The sequence below is a fragment of the Myxine glutinosa genome, chromosome 14 (genome assembly GCF_964187855.1).
Source record: "Myxine glutinosa chromosome 14, kmMyxGlut1.1, whole genome shotgun sequence".
NCBI classification, from domain to species: domain Eukaryota; kingdom Metazoa; phylum Chordata; class Myxini; order Myxiniformes; family Myxinidae; genus Myxine; species Myxine glutinosa.
Genome location: NC_136274.1, coordinates 77284649 through 77308894, shown reverse-complemented (window position 1 = coordinate 77308894; position 24246 = coordinate 77284649). Strand labels below are relative to the sequence as shown.

General features: G+C 44.3%; 1 protein-coding gene across 5 annotated transcripts in view; it reads right to left on the bottom strand.

Annotated features, from left to right (window-relative positions):
- Positions 1–1410: 1410 nt before the first annotated feature.
- Positions 1411–24246, bottom strand: part of LOC137439930 (uncharacterized) — a 57147-nt gene continuing 34311 nt past the window's right edge. For 3 of the 5 annotated variants that reach the window (XM_068136190.2, XM_068136189.2, XM_068136191.2), the window contains 2 exons: positions 11345–11524; positions 1411–2223 (listed from right to left, as the gene is read on the bottom strand). In XM_068136190.2, the coding sequence (XP_067992291.1) occupies positions 1977–2223; positions 11345–11524 (427 nt within the window). In that variant the 3' untranslated portion in view covers positions 1411–1976. Of the gene's footprint in view, positions 2224–5653; positions 5871–11344; positions 11525–24246 lie in introns of those variants that run through there. The other 2 variants (XM_078768324.1, XM_068136192.2) reach the window with 2 other exon arrangements.

The window sequence follows — 24246 nt, the reverse complement described above, 5'->3', positions numbered from 1 at the left end:
TGACATATTTCTCATGTCGTCCATATTTCTACATTAACTTTGATTCTTTGTACCATTGCCAGATTGCAGTCTACATTCACAGCCTTGAATTCCTATATTTTTAAAAGCACAAGTTTTTCAGTAACTGTTTTCCGTCTTGCTGCTGAAAGCAGAAACACAATCGTTGTTTCAGAGTTCTTCTGATATAAAGTTGGGTGGTGGGTGAAAAAAATCCCTTCAGTCCATCTAAGCATGTACCTGCGCAACCTTTCATATCGTTTAAAGGTTGGTGCAGTGGCAAGCCACGAGCGCTCTCTATCGGCAGGGCTCAGTGAGCATGACGAGTCATCTCCCTGTCATGAGGAAGTTTTAGGATAAACAAAGTTGCTAAGAAAACCAGAATGAGCAATCGTAAAGATCTGCCATATTATTATGGCAAAGGAGCCACTGATTAATTTACAAGTATAAATGTAGTGGAATGTTTGAAGCCAGACCACCACCTCCCAAACCAATATGCTCCAAGGGGAGCGGTAGACAAGAGAAATATGAGAAAAGCTCTGTTCAAGCCACCCTTGATGTTTACTTTAAGAAAATTGACCAGCACCAGGTCCATCCTCTCCAGCACCAGGTCCATCCTCTCCAGCACCAGGTCCATCCTCTCCAGCACCAGGTCCATCCTCTCCAGCACCAGGTCCATCCTCTCCAGCACCAGGTCCATCCTCTCCAGCACCAGGTCCATCCTCTCCAGCACCAGGTCCATCCTCTCCTGCACCAGGTCCATCCTCTCCAACACCAGGCCCATCATCTCGGAGAGATATATCAAGGTATGATTGTTTCAAGATTTGCAAGACATCAATTGGAATAAGTGTTAACTTTTAATCATTATCTTTTCTTTTCTATCTAAACAGTTTAAGAAATGTTTCTTTAATGTTTTTTATACCTATAGATGTTTTAGGTAAAATATATACTATATACCAAGACAAACATTTGACTAATTGACACTATATGTGAACCGTACGTAACTGTTCCGACTTACATACAAATTCGACTTGCAGACAGACTTAAAAACGGAACTCGTTTGTAACCCGGGGACTGCCTGCAGTTCAACTCCTGTCCTGCGTCTCAGAAAACTCCTCTCCTGTCCTGGCAGACAATTGACTGCAAAGGTGTGCAGGGAAGGAATGCCCATTTATAACGAGGGTGAGATTCTCCCTTAAAAGGTAGAAGAGCAATAATGGGAGGATACAGAAGCGATAAGAATGTGATGCCAAAATGCCAAAAGCACGATAAGAATGTGAAAAAGAGGAAATTCTGTCATGGTGTTTGTAAAAATTAAAAAATTCCACCAATGCCGTTCAACAAGATTTGTCAATGCAACATTCTGCCAATCAGAACATGTGGCAAATACACAAACTGATATAATTCAACCCCTCAGGTGTAAATACATGCATCTTTATTATCGTCTTATCACAAAAACCTGGGAACACAAAACACTGACTGGTAAACACAGTTGGATTTGGTTTTGTAAACAACAAAAAGTGAAGTGAAAAAATGAACAAAAATGACAAAAAGCAAAACAGAGTAAAGAATGGCGAGTTTTTACCAATGTGTCCATGTGAAGGGCAGGCAGGTGGGACACTGAAAACTCAGCGTAACTGAGTTATCCTGACCATGAGAAACCGAGGAGCGATAATTATAGTTACGACTCTCGTCCTCCGGACAAGACCTCTAAATGTTCAGCAGACCACAAGATTCTCAAGGTCCACTGCACGAAGCAAGACACTTTCTGAATGCCTCCCGATTCAACACTCAAATCAGCAAGCAAAATCTACCACCAAAGCCTGTCAAAGGAGATGCGTGGACACGACCTTGGAAAAAGAAAGTCCAAACACAGAAAAATGAATGAATTCAATGCTGGGAAAGGAGGGGTAAAATAGGGAGTAACAAAGGCCATCTGTCTGGCTTAGTAGTCCAAGACTGGGCAAACAAATAAAACATCACGATAGTTCCATTTCTTCCTCCACGTAGGAAAGACAAGGACTGGGAGCAATAGACATGGGCGTGCCCAAATCCACTGGATTCTTCTCCTGTATTTCCAAAGCTGGTGGAGTTTCAGAAACGGCGGTGGGTATTTTTTGAGAATTACAATCTGTAGTTGAAGTAAATTTGTCTATGTTGTCTTTGCAATGCTTCAAAATGCTTTCAGGTGGCTGCCAGACAACCAGTTCCATACAAGGCCGGTTCCTTTCAAAGCAAGACGTGAGAGGAGCATGGGAAAGATCATGAGACAAAATCAAAAAAATAAGCAGTGAAAAGCAGATACAACATTGCAAAATCATTAACATTTCCACACTTATACAAAATATGCAAAATTATATTTAAAGCTTTAATTGCGTTACTGATTTTAGGGACTTCATAAAAGACACAAAGAACAGGCATGAATAAATAATGGTAAAGTGTTAAATAAGGTGGTGTAAAAGACGCTGCAACAACGGTGGTAAACCAGGATTTTTTTCTCGAGCCTTTAAATCTTAATTTGAAGAACACAAATCGCCTTTTTCGCTTTTTCAAAACCCTTCCATTTAGCAGTAACTGGACAAAATCTAACGGCATTTTACATGATCTCGACCAATCAAATTTTCCGCTCGTAGACCCCGCCCCACCCATGTCCTTTTTTTTCTCTCTCAAGACTGCATGGGGTAAAAGGTGTTCCATGAACTCTCTAATTAATATGTACAGTCGACTCTCATGAAAATTAACTGTACAACATGGTCTGCCTGGACGGCCCTTTGTTACTCGTACTTGTTCTTCATTCTTGTCTTCACTCTCCACTCCATCAAATACTGCACATTCATTTATTATTCCTGCTCGCATTACTGCATGGTAAAATCCCTTCACTGAATGCACAATAAATTATTACCTGATCACCGACCCACCCCTACTTTTCTCGAATGCTATCTTCGTCTTCCCACCCCACCCAAACTTCTGTCTACCCATCCATCCCTCTGTCCCCCCCCCCCCCCCCATATTCACCCAGGAGTGTTCCAATAGTAAAAAAAACAAAAAACTGTTCTTCTACCGTCTATTCTTCCCTACAAAGCACCTGCCTGCATCATGGAAAATTGCCAACATTTCTTCAATTTATAAGAGTTTTGTCAAAACGAACCCTCTCATCTTTTAGTCAGGTTCACTATGTTAACAAATATAATTTCGTTCAAAACTTTGGGAGATTAGCAAACCTGTACATTTTTGGAATCATCAGAGCATGGAGAATCCGAAAATCAATGTTGGCATTTGCACAGACAGATTTTGGATTTTCAAAATGGCCGCCATAAAATACATATTTTGCGCTATTGTACACCGCTCCTTTCCTATGCCATCTCCAGGCATTGCAAATCGTCATTGCCGGGCACCAAAGGGGGCTCGGCAGTGACGCACGCTGAAAGAGAGTACTCAGTTTTCACTCTGGTTTCTTGTTTTCTTTCTTGTTTTGTTGCTTTCTTGTTTGTTTGTCCGGACGATATCTCAGCCATCCTTTGAGCTAGGAAGCTGAAATTTCGGCAAAATAGTGAGCAAGTCCTTTGTCAAAAACGTTTTTTTTTTTTTTGATTAATCAATAAATTGAGGAGTTATTTAATTATTAGCGATTAATTAAATACTTATTTAATTAATCAAATTTCCTTTCTCTTCTGACCATTAACTCAGGCACCTTTTGAGTTAGGAAGCTGATATTTGGACATGCCAATGACCAGGTGATTTGGCTGCAAACGATATTTTTGATTTATTAATTAATCAATTAATCGATTAATTATTTAATTATTCGATTAATGACAAAAAAATTTTTTTTTTTAAGTTACACATTCTGATGAAATAGTGGTAGTTTATGTGTTCTCTGACCAAATTGATTAATAATTTAATTTTTTTATGATTATTATTTATTTATTTTCATTATTAATCATTTATTTATTTTCTTTCTCATTTGGCCAATATCTCAGGCACCTTTTGAGCTGGGAAGCTAATATTTGGACATGAGTGACCAAGTGATGTGGCTATCAAGGATATTTTTGATTTATTGATTAATCATTTCATCTATTAATTATTTATTGATTAATCGATTAATTATTTATTGAGTAATCAATTAATTATTTAATTTTTTATAAATGACTTATTTAATTAAATTTCTAAAAGATACATCTTCAGATGAAGCACTAGTGGTTTAGTTATGCGATTAGCCAATTGATTATGAAAATATTTTGTGATAATCTTTTATTGATTTTAATTATACAATTAATCAATCAATTAGTGTACACCTCTCCCTCCCAATGCAGCCTCAATGAGCTGCACTGCGGTATTGCCGGGCGCCGGAGGCGCCCCGGCAATGCCGCGCTGCAGCATATTTAATTATTTGGCATGGGGCGGTGTACTTTGAATGTATGTGTACTTGTCTCAGCTTCTAGTCAACCTCGAAACTTAATGAAATATGCTAATCCTATGTTTTCTGGGTCAAGGAATCCAATAAAGGCCTCAAAATAGTGCTCAGGATTATAGAAAAGCAACAAACAAAGGTAATTGAAAACCATTGTCTTTATATTTGTGATATAACTATTACATATTACATGATATTGGAAGTCCTTTGAAGTTATAGGTATGGGAAGCAAGAAAGCAGCCTTGTTAGTATCAGATTGAACTATAAGTCCTATACACAGGATCTACTAGGTCTATACCGTTCAGGAATATGCTTTTACAGATCTTCATCACTGTCCTGAGTGTCATTTTCACAAAGGTGTCTACGCAAATGCCAACAGTAATTTTTGGATTCCTCATGCTCTGAATATTCCAAAAATGTATAGTTTTGCTAATCTCCAAAAATTTTGAACGAAAAAACAGTGAACCTGACTATTTAGGCCAGCAGACCCAAGGACTCCTCCAAAATTTTTAATCTGAAATATCTTCCGAGAAATACTATTTCTCGGAAATAACCTAACAGAGTTGGTCCCGGTTTTCTGCCGTATGTACGTCTGTTAACATTTGACTAAAATATATTCTCACAAACTACCTGACCGATATGGGCCACATTTGGTTCTATGCATAAGGACAGCAAGGTCTCATGGGGTTATGCTCTCGATTTGGATCCGCCGCTTTGAAAAGGGGGAAGGAGGGGTCGTTGCCCCAAATGTTGGTATTTCATACAAAAATCTTTTCAAAAAACTGACAACCAGATCCAGACCAAACTGGCCATGCAGCATCGTGACCATGCCCTAACTTTAAGTTATGCTCCCCATAGCCGTATCTCCTCGACAAAGGCGGCCACGGACCCCCTCCTCCAATCCCTATTCACTAAAACATTTTCCTCACAAAATACATGACCGATATGGACCAAATTTGGTACAATACGTTAGAACATCGAGGTCTCATCCAGGGTTGTGATCCCCATCCGGATCCGCCCCCGGTAAGAGGCTGGAAAGGGGGGTTTCACCTCAAATTCAGATTTTTTCTTTTTTAAATCTTCTCAGAAACAGTGGGTAAATAACAGTTAGTCCCTCATGGAACTATTTCTTTTAGAAGTTATTTAGCAGCAATAAGCGTCACTGCGCTGGCAGGATTTGAACAACAGGACGTATATACAGCAATACACTTCAGTATTATGGACGAGACGATACATCAGATGTTTTTTCCAAGTTGCAAAATGCTTTAACTTTATTCCCATTTGTCATAACTTCAGAATTGTGATTGCAAACAAACAGAATACGGAGAAACAATGTTAAGAAAGCATCAGCGATTCTTCTTCTTCAAACACAAAAACCATTACGGAGCAACTCGGTGACTGGTAATCATTCATTTTTCCTTCGTTTCATTTATTATTTTGCAGGTACATCAAGACATACTTGCCCCTGCAAGATTGCAAAAAAAAATTAACTGAATCATTATTGACTCGGTCCCCTGAGAAGAGCTATTCTTCTTCAAACTCAGAAAGCATTACGGAGAAGAGATTGCCAAAACCTCAAAAGAAACGATCATTCGGTTATTTCTCCGAAATAACCTCAGAGTGGGCCCCGTGGCTGGCTGTCCGTACGTACGCACATCAACATTTGACCAAAACATCTTCCCTTCACAAACTACCTGACCGATATGGACCAAATTTGGTACGATGCACCAGGACAAACGTCTCATGGGACTGTTTTTTTGTTTGTTTTTTTGTATACTGAATCGAGGCTCGTGAAAGAGCTGACATTTACTTCACAAACAAATCAACCAGACAAACAAAATATATAAAAAGAGGGAGCGGAAGACAAGAGAAGGGGAAGCACACAAACACTTGAGGGCACACAACATTTAAGAGCAGGGAGATGTGTGGGAGGGAGAGGGCTTGGGGGGAGGGGGGTGGCAGAAGTATCAACCACAAGGACACCAAGGACTTCCAGGACAGAAGTTGGTATTTCAAAAAAGTGGAATTGGGGTGAAATTAGCGGGGATAGAAAAGATCAATGTTTTGGATGGGGGAAGATAAGAGATGGTGGTGAACAGCTGTTTTAAAGACCTGGAGGGTGGAGTGGGATTGAAGAGAGTGAGGGAGTTTGTTCCAGAGGCGGGAGAAAAGAGGAATGAAGGAGTGAAGGTGAGCAGAGAGTCTTGATTTTGGCAGTTTAACCATAAGAGGGTTGCAGGCAGATCTTGTGCGACCTGTAGGAATATTTGCTGGACAGAGCCCAAAGAGAGCTGGGGGGGCAAGGCCAGAGAGGAGTCGGTAGAAGATGGAAAGACCACCAACCTGCCTGCGGTGAGTGAGTGAGAGTACTCTCCATCTGGATGTGCCCTCCTATAATGGGTGTGAAAGGGGCATTTTGCCCCAAATATTGGTATTTTAGTAAAAAAATCTTCTTCTCAGAAATGCCAGACAGATCCAGACAAACTCGCCACAAGGCATCGGGACAATACCTTAACCTTATGTTGTGCTCCTCATGGCCGTATCTCCCCTAGAAAGGGGGGCCACGGCCCACTCCACAAATCTCCCATTTTTCACCAAAACATCTTAACTACCTGAGCGATATTGACCAAATTTGGTGCACTGCTTGAGGACAGTAAGTTCTCATGGGGTTGTGATCCTCATCTGGATCCACCCATTCTAAGGGGCTGAAAGGGGTTTTTATTTGCACAAAATATTGGAATTTCATTCAAAAATCTTCTTCTCAAAAACCGAAAACCGGATCCAAACCAAACAAACAAAACTCCCCTGTAAGGGGCACAACACTAAAATGTGTTGTGCTCCCAAACTACCCGGCCGATTCAAACAAAATCTGACAGGATGCATCTCGACAGGTAGGTCTTCTTGGGTTGTGCTCCTCATCTGGATCTGCCGCCTCAAAGAAGGTCCTAAATTCGGATAATAATTTTTTAATCTTATCCTCCGAAACTTACCACTGAGAATTGGGAGGAGTGCACGAGATACGAGGAACCAGAGAGCACATAGAGACAAGGGGACATCAGCGATCGTTTCCTGGCCAGGCACGTGCCTAATAGTAATTGGTACCCGAGAAATGTATTCAAAATAAAAAAGAGAAGGGAGGGGAAGGGTGAGACTTTTTTTTCATTTTGATCTTCCTCTTAGTGTGAATGAATGAATGAATAATCGTTTTAAGGCCATTTTTCCCTGCGAGAGCGGGGGTTAGCCTTGCGGGCCCCATGACAATCATGGTTCCCTGTTTGAGCTAATGTTTTAGTATATTATTTGCAATGCAGCATTTAACTAGAATGACTTCCACGTCACGACGTCGACCGACATGCCTCCGCCCACATTATTACATCATTATAATACTTGTATCAAGTTTGATTTAAATCCATTCAGCTGTGCCCAAGTTAGCACATTTTTACCTGACATAACCTCTCACCTTTGACCTATTGACCCCAAAATTTAATCAGTTAATGTCTACATAATTATACATACCTGTACCAAGTTTTAATTTAAATCCCTTCAGCTGTTCACAAGTTCTCACATTTTCTTTGGTTTATCACACAGGGTTTTTGTACGCTGTCGAGTAGGCGAAAGGATGGTAACTCAGTCTGTGACACCAACTGTCAAACATGGAGGAGGAAGCGTGATGGTCTGGGGATCTTTTGCTGGATCCAGAGTCGGCGACTTGCACAGAGTGACTGGCACCCTGAACCAAAAGAGCTACGACAGCATTTTGCAGTGCCATGCAATACCCTGGTATACGCCGAGTTGGTCAGGGGTTCATCCTACAGCAAGATAATGACCCTAAACACATCTCCAGGCTATGTCAAAACTACCTTCAAGGAAAAGAACAAGACGGAAGGCTTCAAATCATGGAATGGCCAGCACAGTCTCCAGACTTAAATCCCATCGAGCTGGTTTGGGATGAACTGGACAGAAGGGTGAAAGCAAAGCAACCTACAAGTGCAACACATTTGTGGGAACTTCTGCAACCGTGTTGGGAAGAACTTCCCGAACAATATTTGATTTCCATTGCAGAAAGAATGCCACGAGTGTGTTTGGCGGTTATATCTGCAAAAGGTGGCGACTTTGCCGAGTCAAAAATATAAATTTAATTTTGTTCAACAAAATGACTATGATTTCTTTTTTTATCTCCAATTGTTTATTTGTTCCATGCTTAATTTCAGAGTACATCGAGACATTACACTGCAAAAATTTCAATAAAAACTGGAAAAATTGAGGTGTTCTAAAACTTTTGACCGGTAGTGTATGATGATGTAAAGATTAACCGATTATATTTTGGGTTCAAGAGGTCAAAGGCCAAAGGTCAGAGGTCATGTCAGATAAAAATGTGACTTGTGAACAGCTGAAGGGATTTAAATTAAAACTTGGTACAGGTATGTACAGTCACGTGAAAAAGTAAGTACACCCCATGTAAAGTTTTGACTTTTTCAACATATTTCAACATACAGCTATTTGATCTTTATTTCAACAATATTGATAGATAAAGGTGATATAATATAACAAATATCATGAAACATTTACATTTTGTAGTCCATTGTATAATTTAAATAAACATAAATGCAAATTCCACATGTGGAAAAAGTAAGTACACTCCTACATTTATCACGACTTCAAATACCTAAAATTAGAATCAGGTGCACCAGCTCAGGTGCAAATGATTAGAACATTGTTAGAGAGGATCTTGGAGGAACCTGTCTTATTTAAACCTCAAACATTCAGTTTGGTTTGCTCTTTGTTGTTGAAGTGTGCGGCATCACCATGCCGAGATTAAAAGAGCTCTCTGAGGCCTTCAGAAAGAAGGTTATAGATGCCGACGAGTCTGGGAAGGGATTTAAAAAGATCTCCAAACAATTTGAAATCAATCATTCGACTGTCCGGAAGATCATCTTCAAGTGGAGAAGATTCCAAACAGCTGCCAGCTTGTTCAGGCCAGGCCGTCCCAGCAAGTTCAGCCCGAGAGCACACCGCAAGATGCTGAAAGAAGTCTCTAAGAACCCCAGAATGTCATCAGAGGACCGACAGGTAGCTCTTGCCACTGTTGATGTCAAAGTGCACGAGTCTACCATTAGAAAGAGGCTGCACAAATTTGATCTACATGGGAGGTGTGCCAGGAGGAAACCTTTGCTGTGCAGAAAGAACATCAGGGCAAGACTAAAGTTTGCCAATGAACACCGAGGCAAAGACCAGCACTTCTGGAGCAATGTGCTCTGGACAGATGAGTCGAAGGTAGAGCTATTTGGCCACAGTACCAGAAGACATGTTTGGTGAAAACCAAAGACAGCATTTGACCACAAGAACCTGATACCAACTGTAAAGCATGGTGGTGGAAATATTATGTTTTGGGGCAGCTTTGCTGCATCAGGGCCTGGGCAGCTCACCATCATAGCATCCACGATGAATTCTTCATTGTACCAGAGGATGCTTGAGGATAATGTGAGGCCATCTGTCGGGAAGTTGAAGCTCAACCGAAGGTGGACCTTGCAACATGACAATGACCCTAAACATACCAGTAAATCCACCAAGGAATGGCTGAAAATAAAGAAATGGAGGGTTCTGGAATGGCCAAGACAAAGCCCGGATCTAAATCCCATCGAGATGTGGGGGGATTTGAAACGAGCTGTGCATGCAAGAAACCCCTCAAACATCGCACAGCTGAAAGAATTCTGCATGGAGGAGTGGGCAAAAATTTCTCCCAGTCGATGTCAGAGACGGGTAGACAGTTATAAGAAACGCCTACTTGAGGTTGTTTCTGCCAAAGGGGGCAATACCACCTATTAGAGCCAAGGGTGTACTTACTTTTTCCACATGCTAAATTTGCATTTATGTTTATTTAAATTATACAATGGACTAGAAAATGTAAATGTTTCATGATATTTGTTAAATTATATCACCTTTATCTATCAATATTGTTGACATGAAGATCAAATAGCTGTATGTTGAAATATGTTGAAAAAGTCAAAACTTAAATGGGGTGTACTTACTTTTTCACGTGACTGTATAATGATGTAAACATGAACCGATTCAATTTTGGGGTCAATACACCAAAGGTCAGAGGTTATGTCAGCTAAAAATGTGCCAACTTGAGCACAGCTGAATAGATTTAAATCAAACTTGATAAAAGTATTATAATGACATAATAATGTGGGCGGAGGCATATCACTCGACGTCGTGACGTCGAAGAGTGCCGTTCTAATTCTGGTTTATAATAGTTTTTACTTCTGGTAGGGAGCGTTGCTGCCATGAAAACGGCCGATAAGCTATTTCTCCACATAAACACATTGTTGAAGGAGGAAAAACCCCTTGGGGAGGGGCAATATTATTATTATTATTATGTAGTTTTGTAATAGCATTAATATTATGCTATTATCATAAGTGTTATTACATTTGGTCTTCAAAGAGGTTTTGGGAAAACGCCACGATAAAGCTATCTTAACATGGATACACACCTCAACATGCAACTCCCTTGGCGATGAAAACCCTCAGAGTGGGTGGGGTGAAGAAAGGGGGGGGGGGGGGGAAGTTAAATCGCTACATCCTCCATCATGTGACCCCTAATCTTCATGTCAAATTTGGTTGCGATTGGATAAATATCGACCGAATGCATCATGTATCGCGGTCAAAAATCGTCAGACAGACAGACAGACAGAGACAGAGACAGACAGAGACACCAAATTGTGGATTTTAGTATGACGATACTCCCCCCCACCCATCCCCAAACCCACCACTTAGGAAGCAAAAAATTCTGAGGTTACAGGTATTGGCTCTTTGTCGGAACAAGAGGCTCTTATTCCAATGAAAGTTTAATAGCCGAAGCATCAGTGTTACTTTGCTTGCCAGAGCGGTTAGCATACATTTATCTCATTATGCATGATCAAGTATTTAAATACTTACATTGCATGGATAACCTTTTGAGTGATTTCATCAGAGGATATGTGGTGAAGCTGGTCCTTCAAGGCATTTGATAGCATCACCACTGGCACATCAGCCATGTCATACAATCCCTCATCTACCAGGTTCTCCTTTGCTATTATACTTCCACAATCCTCATCTTCTTCATCCTCCTCTTCCAACCTGAAAGATTCCACATCACACAAACAAGGGCAAACATGATGAGTGATTGAACAAAGTATAATATTGTTACAGTTCTGTGAAAAGCCCCCTCTCCCCCACCCCATTTCCCCCCTCTCTCCTTCCGCCCACTTCAGGAGAACACACATCCACACAAGTTGGTACCTCAATTTAGTTATCGCATCAGTATTTGTATTCAGATAGTCCTCCCTTTTATGTAGTGGGAGAACTGATGTGCATATACGAGGGCGAGTGAGAGGTCTTCTTCTTCCTCCTTCCATTCCTTGTCCGCCCTCCATAATCTTCTTGCACCTCCACCCCCTATTATGTATCTTTATATGTATGTACATGTATGTGTATATGTATATGTACGTACAGTGCCTTTATAAACTCTACATCCTCTTTCAAAATTTCCACCTTTTCTTGCCTTACAGCCTGGAATGAAATTGCATTATATCAGACTTTTTCCACCCTTATTTATACATCGTAACCCACAACTTCAAAATGAAAAACAAATTCTACAAATTTCAGAAAATTAATTAAAAATACAAAACCAGAATATCTTGGTTGGATAAGTGGCCAGCCCTCTGAGTTAATACTTGGTGGAAGCACCGTTGACAGCAATTATAGCTGTGTCTGTTGGGATAGATGTTTACCAACATTACACCCCTTGATTCAGCAATATTTTCCCATTTTTCTGTAAAAACTGTTCAAGCTCAGTCAAGTTTTATGGGGAGCATTGATGGACAGCGATCTTCAAGTCATGCCACAGATTTTCGATTGGATTTAGGTTGGGGCTCTGACTGGGCCACTCATGGACATTTATCTTTTAGTTCTTCAGCCACTCCAGTGTAGCTTTGGCTGTGTGCTTTGGGTCGTTGTTATGCTGAAAGATCAACTTCCGTCTCAATTTGAACTTTCTTGCAGAGGACAGCATGTTTTCCTCTTGGATTTTTCTGTATTTTGCTCCATTCATTTTCCCTTCCATCCTGACAAATGCCCCAGTCCCTGCTGATGAGAAACATCCCCATAACATGATGCTGCCACCACCGTGCTTCACAGTAGGGATGGTGTTCTTTGGGTGATGTGCTGCGTTGGGTTTGCACCAAACGTAACGTTTTGCATTTTTGGCCAAAAAGTTCCATCTTGGTTTCATCAGATCACAAAACGTTTTGTCACATGGCTTCAGAATTTCCAGTGGTTTTTTGCATACCTCAAACGGGACGAACGGTGGGATTTTTTGAGTAATGGCTTCCTTCTTGCCAACCGACCGTACAGGTCAGACATGTGGAGTGCTTGGGATATTGTTCACATGCATACAGTGACCAGTCTTTGCCAAAAAAGCCTGTAGCTCTTTCAAAGTTGTCATTGGCCTCTCTGATCAGTCTCCTCCTTGCTTGGTCATCCAGTTTGGTGGGACGGCCCGATCTGCAGTGCATTCAGAAAGTATTGAGACCCCTTCACTTTTTTCACATTTTGTTATGTTGCAGCCTAATGCTGAAATCGTTTAAATTCATTTTTTCCCTCATCAATCTGCACTCAATACCCCATACTGACAAAGAGAAAACAGGATTTTAGAAAGTTTTGCAAATTTATTGAAAAGAAAAAACTGAAATATCACATTTACATAAGTATCACATTTACTTTCACAATCGTGTTTTTGTCGAGACTGTATCTATCTTTCGGTGTGTGTACCTATAGCGTACCTTTTGGAAAATTTTCGGTGCTAATTTTTCGTACATGTATACACAATCGTCGGTTAATGGTATCGAGTATTCTGCGGCCTAGTACTCGGAGGCTTAGACTACCGTACCGTCTCCGACCTTGTGGTTTTGTTTTTCTCTCAGCGATTCGTCCAATGCGCTGAAATTATTTTCGTTCTCTGTTTCGTACCAGTCGTTCACCCCGTACCTCCTTGTTTAATATCTGTACTCACAAAAAAAAAAAAAACCCCCAAAAAATATTTCCTTCCCAGGTCTTATTCGTTTATTTGTTGTTCTTTTTGTTCGTTCGTGATCACGCGGTTAGAAATGTATAATCTCTCCCCTGAACAACTATTTTCTCTCATATATTATAACACCCTTTTCTTCTTTTCCTACAAAAGGATGCTTTCGTCTTGCTCACCAAATCTATTCATTCCAAAAAATATATATTATACCATCTCTTACAGTTCCTCCTTTCTACATTCCCTAAACTATCCAGAACTCCACCCCTCCTCCAGTGTCCTCAAACGTATTTTTGACTCGAAGGTCTCAAACTCATTTTGCAAAAAATGTTCGTTTCCCATGAATCGTACACTTTTCAAAATCCAATCTCACCCCTCCCCTCCAAATCCTCCCCATCACCCATCCCTTTCAAATCTCCCCCCTTGCCCCTTCCCTCCCTCCTAAACTCCCCCCACACCCCTCCCCTCCGAGACTCTCCCTCGCTCCTCCCCTCCTAGACTCCCCTCTCACCCCTCCTCCTCAAAGCATCCTCCCTGATTCTTCCCCCTTCCAACTTTCACCTTCATCTCCCCAAACATTCTGCCTCGCTCTTCCCCCTCCTCAAATAACACCTCACTGTGCCTCACCCAATCTCCATCAAACCTTTTGTCCGCCCCATTCTTCCCTTTCTCCAAGCTATTCTGAAATCTCTGAAATCTCTGACACACCTTCAACAGCTCTCCCTACCTCTTCCTCCTCTTCCACATCTTACCCTACCCCCCCCCCCCCCGTTCTGGACCCGATGCTCCCCCTTCCTCTTCATTAACGCTATGGACCTCAAACATCCGGGGCCTTCGCTCAAACTTGACTGACCTCTCCATACAGGTTGCTTCTGACAAACCAGATGTGATCTGCTTAACAGAAACTTTCCTCCTTCATGATGTCTCTGACGCCTTGGTATCTCTCCCAGTTTACTCCCTCCTCCGGTATGATAGACCTGAGCCTCGTCCTGGAGGTGGGGTTGCTATCTTTATAAAAAACTCTTCCTCACTCGCCCTCCACTGCCCTCTCTCCACCTCACCCCCAGGAATACCTTTGGCTACGGCTTCCCCTTCGCTCCCACCTTTTGTTCATATGTGTGTTGTACCATCCACCAAACAGCGATGACTCCATCTACATCTCACTGTCTGATAATATGGACCAACTTCTATCTACCCATCCCAACTCTCTCTTCCTCATATGTGGTGATTTCAATTGTCACCATGCCAGTTGGCTGGGTGTGGGTACCTCTCTCACCAGCCATGGCTCTTCAGCAAAGGACTTCTGCGACTCACTGGGACTGACACAATCTGTCAATTTCCCGACCCGGATCTCAGTCAACGGAGCATCTTCTCTTCTGGATTTGGTTATGACAAACTTCCCTGAAAATGTGTGCTGCTCTTCTTCTGCTCCAATCGGCTCATCTGATCATGTGCTTGTCAAAATGGACATCTCTGACCATTCTCAGAGAGCCTCCTCAGCGTCGACGAGTCTGGCATTTCACTCAGGCCAACTGGCACGGTCTTCAAGCAGCCATCAATCATCTGGACTGGTCTCCCATCTCTACCGCCTCTGACATCAACTCATCCTGGGAATTCTTTCAAAGTAAATTGCTCTCTCTCATGCACAGATTTATACCATCTCGTCTTCAGTTGTCATACCCTTCCTCCCGTCCATGGTACACGGAATCTTGTGGTGAGGCTGTTGCCCTGAAACAACTTGCTTTCGTCTCCTGGAAAACAAATCCAACGGAAGGAAATCTCATTTTCTTTCACAAAGCCCGAAACAAGTGTGTCCACCCTCAGGAGAGCCAGGAAACAATATCTCACCATTCTCAAGACCGAACTCTCTTATCTGTCTCCCTCTTCCAAATCCTGGTGGCGTCTGGTCAAATCTGTTTCTGGTGTTTGTTCCCCCTCCATCCCCTCCCTCACCTCAAATGGCTTAACGGCTGACTCCGCACGTGAAAAAGCTGAATGCCTCAACTCTGTGTTTGCCTCTAAATCTTGTGTCCCAAACCCATCCCTCTCTGTACCCACCGTACCCAGTCGTACCCATTTCAGAATCATTGAAAGGACTCTGTGTCCTTTCCTCCTGACAAGGTGGAAAAGTTTCTGTCAACCCTCGACTCAGATTCTGCAACTGGTCCTGACGGCATCAGCCCACGGGTCCTAAAATCATGTTCTTCTGCTCTTTCACTCCCTCTTTCTGTTCTCTTCACCCTCTCTTTTGCTCAAGGTCATCTGCCATCTGCTTGGAAATCAGCCAACATCACCGCTTTGCACAAAAAAGGTGCAAAAACAGATCCCAGCAACTACAGACCAATCAGCCTTCTCCCAATTATCAGCAAAGTCATGGAATCCATCATTGCTTCGGATATGAAATCTTTCCTCTTCGCCAATGGCTTGATCTCTGATCATCAATTTGGTTTCAGACCTGGTCACTCTACTCTGGACATGCTGCTTCTGCTTTCTCAACAATGGATGGAGGTCCTCAACACCAAACAGGAAATTAGAGCCGTCTCCCTTGACATTTCACGTGCCTTCGATACAGTCTGGCACCCTGCTCTGCTCACCAAACTCTCCTCCTTTGGTATCCATGGAAATCTCCACGCATGGCTGGCGGACTTCCTCTCTGGTCGTAGTCAACGTGTGGCCCTGAATGGGTTTCTCTCATCTCCTCTTCCTGTTCAGGCTGGAGTTCGCCAAGGTAGTGTTCTGGGCCCTGTGCTTTTTCTGGTCTTCATCAATGATCTCTCTGACTCTCTTGAAAATCCTCTCTATCTCTTTGCTGACGACTCTACTCTCTGTCGCTCCATTCCTCATCCCTCAGATCGGCAGTCTGCAGCCTCCTCACTCTCTGCAGACCTGAACAAAATCACAGACTGGTCAAACAAGTGGAACATGTCTTTCAATCCTGACAAATCTCACACTCTTACAATGTCTCTCCAAAAGGACCGACTGGACAACCCTCCCATCTACTTTCTCAACAATCCTCTCCAAGAAGTTCTGTCGCTCAAGCTTTTGGGTCTCACTATCTGCCATGATCTTTCTTGGGAAAACCACATTTCCAAGCTGGCCTCCAAAGCCAGTCGCCGACTGGGCATCCTCCGTCGTGCGAAGTCCTTCCTTGGCACACCTGAGCTCCTCACCACATACAAGGCTTTCATCCGCAGCTCAATGGAATACTGTTCCCCCCTCCGGGCTGGTGCTCCTGCCTCACACCTTGCTCGGCTTCACGCTGTTGAGGCCAAAGCTTTCAGAATCATTGGAATCTCCTGCGATGTAGTCAACACCGAGGGCCTTTCACTCACTCACTGCAGGCAGGTTGGTGGTCTTTCTGTCTTCTACCGACTCCTCTCCGGCCTTGCTCCCCCAGCTCTCTCTGTGCTCTGTCCCCCCAATATTCCTTCAGGTCGCACAAGATCTGCCTGCAACCCTCTTATGGTTAAACTGCCAAAGTCTAGGCTCTCTGCTCACCTTCACTCTTTCATTCCCCTTTTCTCCCGCCTCTGGAACAAACTCCCCCACTCCCTTCAATCCCACTCCTCCCTCCAGGTCTTTAAAACAGCTGTTCACCACCATCTCTTATCTTCCCCCATCGAAAACCTTGATCTTTTCTACCCCCGGTAATTCACCCCAGAGTCCTTGCAGTGTTCATATGTTTTAATCCTCTCCCACCTCCCCCCCAAGTCCTCCCGATGTCCCTGCTCTCAAATGTTGTGTTTGTGTCCTTCCCCCTCTTCCCCCTCTTTTGTGTCCTTCCCCCTCTCTCCCCATCTTGTCTGCCGCTCCCCTTGTTTTTTGTGTTTTGTGTGTCGGTTTGTCTTTTTTTGTGATTAATGTTAGCTCTTTCACGAGCCTCGATCTTGTATACAAAAAAAAAAAAGAAAAAAATATATATATATTCAGACCCTTTACTATGACACTTGAAATTTAGCTCAGGTGCCTCCCATTTCTCTTGATCATCTTTGAGATGTTTCTACACCTTGATTGGAGTCCACCTGTGGTAAATTCAATTGATTGGACATGATTTGGAAAGGCACACACCTGTCTATAGAAGGTCTCACAGCTGATAATGCATATCAGAGCAAAAACCAAGCCATGAGGGCGAAGGAACTGCCTGCAGAGCTCAGAGACAGGATTGTGTCGAGGCACAGATTTGGGGAAGCCTACAAAAAAAATTCTGCTGCATTGAAGGTTCCCAAGAGCACAGTGGCCTCCATAATTAATAATAATAATAATAATGCATTTATTTTATATAGCGCTTTTCAGGAAGCCCAAAGACGCTTTGACAGAGTGCAAAACATAATGCATAGCAAAACATAAAAACAATTGCAAAAAAAGAAGAATCAATAGGGAAATATTCAAAGCACAAAGGAGGGAGAAGGAGAGGAGATAGTCAGAGGTTAGATGCTGTGGGTTAAATGTTGAATGCAGTGTTGAACAGGTGGGTCTTGAGTGATGTTTTGAATGTGGTGAGTGAGGAGGAGTCTCTGATGGTGTGAGGTAGCGAGTTCCAGAGGGTGGGAGCAGCGATGGAGAAGGCCCTGTCCCCCCAGGATCTAAATTTGGTCCGGATGGGGGGGGGGGGGGGGGTCAGGAGGTTGGTACCAGCAGAGCGGAGGTTGCGGGTGGGAGTGTGTCTGGGGAGGAGGTCAGCCAGGTAGGATGGGGCCAGGTTATGGAGGGCTTTGTAGGTCAAGAGGAGGATTTTGTACTGGATTCTCTGGGAGATGGGGAGCCAGTGAAGCTTGTAAAGGACGGGGGTGATGTGGTCACGGGTCCGGGAATGGAGTCCGGGAATGGAGTAGACGGGCAGCGGAGTTGTGTTTTTTATTTTATTTTATTTTATTTATTTATTTATTTATTTTTTTGTATACAAGATCGAGGCTCGTGAAAGAGCGAACATTAATCACGCAGAAAGACAAACAGCCACACAAAACAAATAACATCGGCAGCGGTAGACAAGATGGGGAGAGAGGGGGAAGGACACAAACACAACATTTGAGAGCAGGGACCGAGAGACATGGAGACATCGAGAGAACTGTGGGAGGGAGAGGGCTTTGGGGCGGAGGCATGGGAAGGGGGGGGGGGGGGGGATGGGAGAGGTATAAAACATATGGACACTGCCAAGACTTCCAGGAAAGAAGTTGGAATTTCAAACAAGGTGGATCTGGGGTGAATTAGTGGGGGTAGAAAAGATCAAGGTTTTGGATGGGGGAAGATAAGAGATGGTGGTGAACAGCTGTTTTGAAGACCTGGAGGGAGGAGTGTGATTGAAGTGAGTGTGGGAGTTTGTTCCAGAGGCGGGAGAAAAGAGGAATGAAAGAGTGAAGGTGAGCAGAGAGCCGAGATTTCGGCAGTTTAACCATCAGAGGGTGGCTGGCAGATCTTGTGCGACCTGTAGGAATATTTGGGGGACAGAGCACAGAGAGAGCTGGGGGAGCAAGGCCGGAGAGGAGTCGGTAGAAGACAGAAAGACCACCTACCTGCCTGCGGTGAGTGAGTGAAAGGCCCTCAGAGATAGCTTCATCGCGGGAGATTCCAATGATTCTGAAAGCTTTGGATTCAACAGCGTGAAGCCGAGCCAGGTGTGAGGCAGGAGCACCAGCCCATAGGGGAGAACAGTATTCCATTGAGCTGCGGATGAAAGCCTTGTATGTGGTGAGGAGCTCAGGTGTGCCTAGGAAGGACTTCGCACGACGGAGGATGCCCAGTCGGCGACTGGCTTTGGAGGCCAGCTTGGAAATGTGGTTTTCCCAAGAAAGATCATGGCAGATGGTGAGACCCAAAAGCTTGAGCGACAGAACTTCTTGGAGAGGATTGTTGAGAAAGTAGATGGGAGGGTTGTCCAGTCGATCTTTTCGGAGAGACATAGTAAGAGTGTGAGATTTGTCAGGATTGAAATACATGTTCCACATGTTTGACCAGTCTGATTTTGTCCAGGTCTTCAGAGAGTGAGGAGGCTGCTGACTGCCGATCTGAGGGAAGAGGAATGGAGCGGCAGAGAGTGGAGTCATCAGCAAAGAGATACAGAGGATTTTCCAGAGAGTCGGAGAGATCATTGATAAAGACCAGAAAAAGCACAGGGCCCAGCACACTGCCTTGGGGAACTCCAGCCTGAACGGGAAGGGGGAGATGAGAGAAATCCATTCAGGGCCACACGTTGACTACGACCAGAGAGGAAGTCCGCAAGCCATGCATGGAGATTTCCATGGATACCATAGGAGGAGAGTTTGGTGAGCAGAGCTGGGTGCCAGACCGTATCGAAGGCACGTGATATGTCAAGGGAGACAGCTCTGATTTCCTGTTTGGCATTGAGGACCTACATCCATTGTTGAGACAGCAGAAGCAGCATGTCCAGAGTAGAGTGACCTGGTCTGAAACCAAATTGATGATCAGAGATCAAGCCATTGGAGAAGAGGAAAGATTTCATATCCGAAGCAATGATGGATTCCATGACTTTGCTGATAATTGGGAGCAGGCTGATTGGTCTGTAGTTGCAAGGATCTGTTTTTGCACCTTTTTTGTGTAAAGCGGTAATGTTTGCTGATTTCCAGGATGCTGGCAGATGACCTTGAGCAAAGGATAGGGTGAAAAGAACAGAGAGAGGGTGAGATAGAGCGGCAGAGCAGGATTTTAGGACCCGTGGGCTGATGCCATCTGGTCCAGTTGCAGAATCAGAGTCGAGGTTTGACAAAAACTCCTCCACCTTGTCAGGAGAGAAGGTCACAGAGTCCAGGAGCAGTTTGGTTCGACTGGGAAAGGTGGGAACAGAGAGAGATGGGTTTGGGACTAAGGATTTTGAGGCAAACACAGAGTTGAGGCATTCGGCTTTGTCACGTGCGATGTCAACTGTGTGGCCATTTGAGGTAAGGGAGGGGATGGAGGGGGAACAAACACCAGAAACGGATTTGACCAGACGCCACCAGGATTTGGAGGAAGGAGACAGGTTTGAGAGTTCATTCTTGAGTGAGGAGAGATAGTGCTTCCTGGCACTCCTGAGGGTAGACACACACTTGTTCCGAGCTTGGTGGAAGGAACTGAGATTTCCTTCAGTTGGATTAGCCTTCCAAGAGGCAAAGGCAAGTTGTTTCAGGGCAACTGCCTCACCACAAGATTCAGTGTACCATGGACGGGAGGAAGGGTAAGACAACTGAAGGCGAGATGGGATAAATCTGTGCATGAGAGAGATCAGTTTGCTTTGGAAGAATTCCCAGGAAGAATTGATGTCAGAGGCAGTGGAGATGGGAGACCAATCCAGACGATTGATGGCTGCTTGAAGACCGTCCCAGTCGGCCTGAGTGAAATGCCAGACTCGTCGACGCTGAGGAGGCTCTCTGAGAATGGCCAGAGAGATGTCCACTTTGACAAGCACATGATCAGAAGAACCGATTGGAGCAGAAGAAGAGCAGCAGACATTAGCAGGGAAGTTAGTCATAACCAAGTCTAGAAGAGAAGATACTCCATTGGCTGAGATCTGGGTCGGGAAATTGACAGATTGTGTCAATCCCAGTGAGTCACAGAAGTCCTTTGCTGAGGTGCCATGACTGGTGAGAGAGGAACCCACACCCAACCAGGTGGCATGATGACAATTGAAGTCACCACATATGAGGAAGAGAGAGTTGGGATGAGTGGATAGAAGTTGGTCCATGTTGTCAGACAGTGAAATGTAGATGGAGTCATCACTGTTTGGGGGACGGTACAGAACACATATGAACAAAAGGTGGGAGCGGAGAGGAAGCCGTAGCCAGAGGTACTCCTGGGGGTGAGGAGGAGAGAGGGCAGTGCAAGGAGAGTGAGGAAGAGAGTTTTTGATAAAGATAGCCACCCCACCACCAGGCCGAGGCTCAGGTCTATCATACCGGAGGAGGGAGTAACCAGGAAGAGATATTAAGGAATCAGACATCTTGAAGGAGGAAAGTCTCTGTTAAACAGATCAAGTCTGGATTGTCAGAAGCAACCTGTATGGAGAGATCAGTCAGGTTTGAGCGAAGGCCCCGGATGTTTGAGGTCCATACCGTTAATGAAGAGAGAGGGGGAGCATCGGGTACAGGACAGGGGAGGGGAGGAGTAGGGTAAGATGAAGGATGAGAGGGGGAGGTAGGGAGAGCAGTTGTTAGTGTGTCAGCGATTGCAGAAGAGTTCCAAGAAAGGGAAGGATGAGGAGGATGAAAGGTTTGAAGGTGAAGGGATGAGGCACAGAGAGGGGTTGTTTGAGGGGGGGCAGAGGAAAGAAGAAGGTTGGGGGGGGGGGGGTGGAGGTATGAGATAGAAGGGAGACGAAGTGGGGAGGAGGCAGCTTTGAGGAGGAGGGGGGAGGAGGGAGAATTGGAGAGGAATGGTATGGGGGGAGATTTGAATGGGAGGGGTTGGGGGGGAGTTTTGAAGGGGAGGAGTGAGGGGGGAGTTTAGGAGGGGAAGGGCAAAGGGGGAGTTCAGGAGTGGAAGGGCAAGGGGGGAGTTCAGGAGTGGAGGGGTAGGGGGGGAGTTTAAGAGTGGCGGGGCAAGGGGGGAGTTTAGGAGTGTAGGTGCAAGGGGAGGGATTTGGATGGGAGGGGCAAGAGGGGAGTTTAGAAAGTGGATGATTAATGAAAGACGAACATTGAAAACAAATTGGGTTTGTTGTGATTTTCAAGTTAGCAATCCGGTTCAGAATGATGGAGGAGGGATGGAATGAATGTGAATTTAGACCATGTAGTGAGGGAGACGTATAAGATATTGAATTTCTTTTTTTTGAGGTGGAATGAGTTGGAGAGGAAATTGAGAAAAGCCTTTTAAATAGGAAGAAAAACAGCGTGTTGTAAAATACCACTGAGTAAGACACTGAAGGGGAAAGGTTATACATATTTAAATAATATTTAAACAGAACCGTGAACAATCTTACGTGCACAAAAATACCAACGGGGGGAGAGCCGAGGGACCACCACGAGTCACGTGAAGGGCAAACGGTGGATGGCAAGGAGTTCAAATGCTGGATGTCATCAGCGAAGCAGTGGAATTGGAGAGTTCTGAATGTATTGGAGTTTATTGGTGATTGTTGAGGGTGAACCATAAAGGAGGCTATTGCAGTAGTCCAGACGGGAAGTGATGAAGGCGTGGATGAGGGTTTCTGCAGCCACGGAGGAGAGGGATGGACGGAGACGGGCGATGTTTTTCAGGTGAAAGAGGGCTGTCTTTGTGATCTGTTTAGTGTATTTGTCGAAGGAGAGGGTTTGGTCAAAGATGATGCCAAGATTCCGGATGTGAGGGGAGGTGGATACTGGGAAACCGTCGATGTTGAGGGCAAAGTTATGGGTGGACTTGGTGAGCGTTTTTGGGCCAATGATGATTATTTCAGATTTATCACAGTTAAGTTTGAGGAAGTTGATTTGAAGCCAGGATTTTATTTCAGTGATGCAGTTTGTCAGGATAGAGTGGGTGGCGGTGGAGATGGACTTGGTGGAGATGAAAAGCTGGATGTCATCAGCGAAGCAGTGGAATTGGAGACCATGACGGCGGATTAAGTGACCGAGGGGGGACAGGTAAAGGATGAAGAGGGGGCCAATAACTGAACCTTGGGGGACACCTTGGGGGAGGGGAGCAGTGGGGGATTTGCAGTTATTGATGAAGATGAACTGACGTCTGTCAGAGAGGTATGATTTAATCCAAGAGAGGGCAGTGCCGGTAATGTTAAAGGTGGTTTCAAGTCGGGTGAGGAGGATGGTGTGATCGATGGTGTCAAAGGCGGCGCTGAGGTCGAGGAGGATGAGAATGTTGAGGTTGCCAGCGTCAGAGGAGAGGAGAAGGTCGTTTAGTGGGGCGGCTTAGCCCAAATATTCAAAAGAATTGTGCATTTTGTGATACAAGCACCAAATTTGGCACACTAGTAGACTATCATATTATGAAAAGATCTGGATATTGGGCCATCTCAGATTCAGAGATTTGATTTTTGCAAGATTTGCAGATTTTGCAAGCTGAGATTGCAACGCCAGGGACGGCCGACTCCTTCCTACGAGCTGCCCACGTCACCCGCACAAGAAGAGCTCATCAAATCACTGCAGCGGCACTGCACATCCTGCAACACCGTGCGTATGAACGCCACTGTATGACATATGCTGATGATGCAGAAGACCTGCCTGAGTTCGAAGACTGGTGTCACCAGAGAGGAGAAGACATTCCCAACTTTCAGTACTGGGAAACTGTGCTGGAACTAGAGATGTTGGTACTGGTCTACGTGCGTTCTCTGCGGCAGGCTTCATTCACGACGTACCTCGATGCCCTGACGGAACTGGTCCCATGGTTCCATGCCTTAGACCACACACACTATGCCAGGTGGGTCCCTGTTCACCTGAGGGACACGGTTGCACTCCCAATGAAGCACCCAGATGTAGCCAGAGAATTCAGGGCTGGCAACTTCACTGTACAGAAGACGAAGAAGGTGTTCTCTTCGATCCCAATCGAATCGAAATCTTGCAAAAATCAAATCTCTGAATCTGAGATGGCCCAATATCCAGATCTTTTCATAATATGATAGTCTACTAGTGTACCAAATTTGGTGCTTGTATCACAAAATGCACAACAGGTTTGCTATGCTGCTACACTAGTTGGTGATTTTGAGGAGAGCAGTTTCAGTACTGTGGTTGGAGCGGAAACCGGATTGGAATGTTTCATACAGGTTATTGGCAGAGAGGTGATGTTTGAGTTGAGTGGCTACAGCACGTTCCAAAACCTTTGACAGAAAGGGTAGGTTGGAGATGGGTCTGAAGTTATTAAGGGT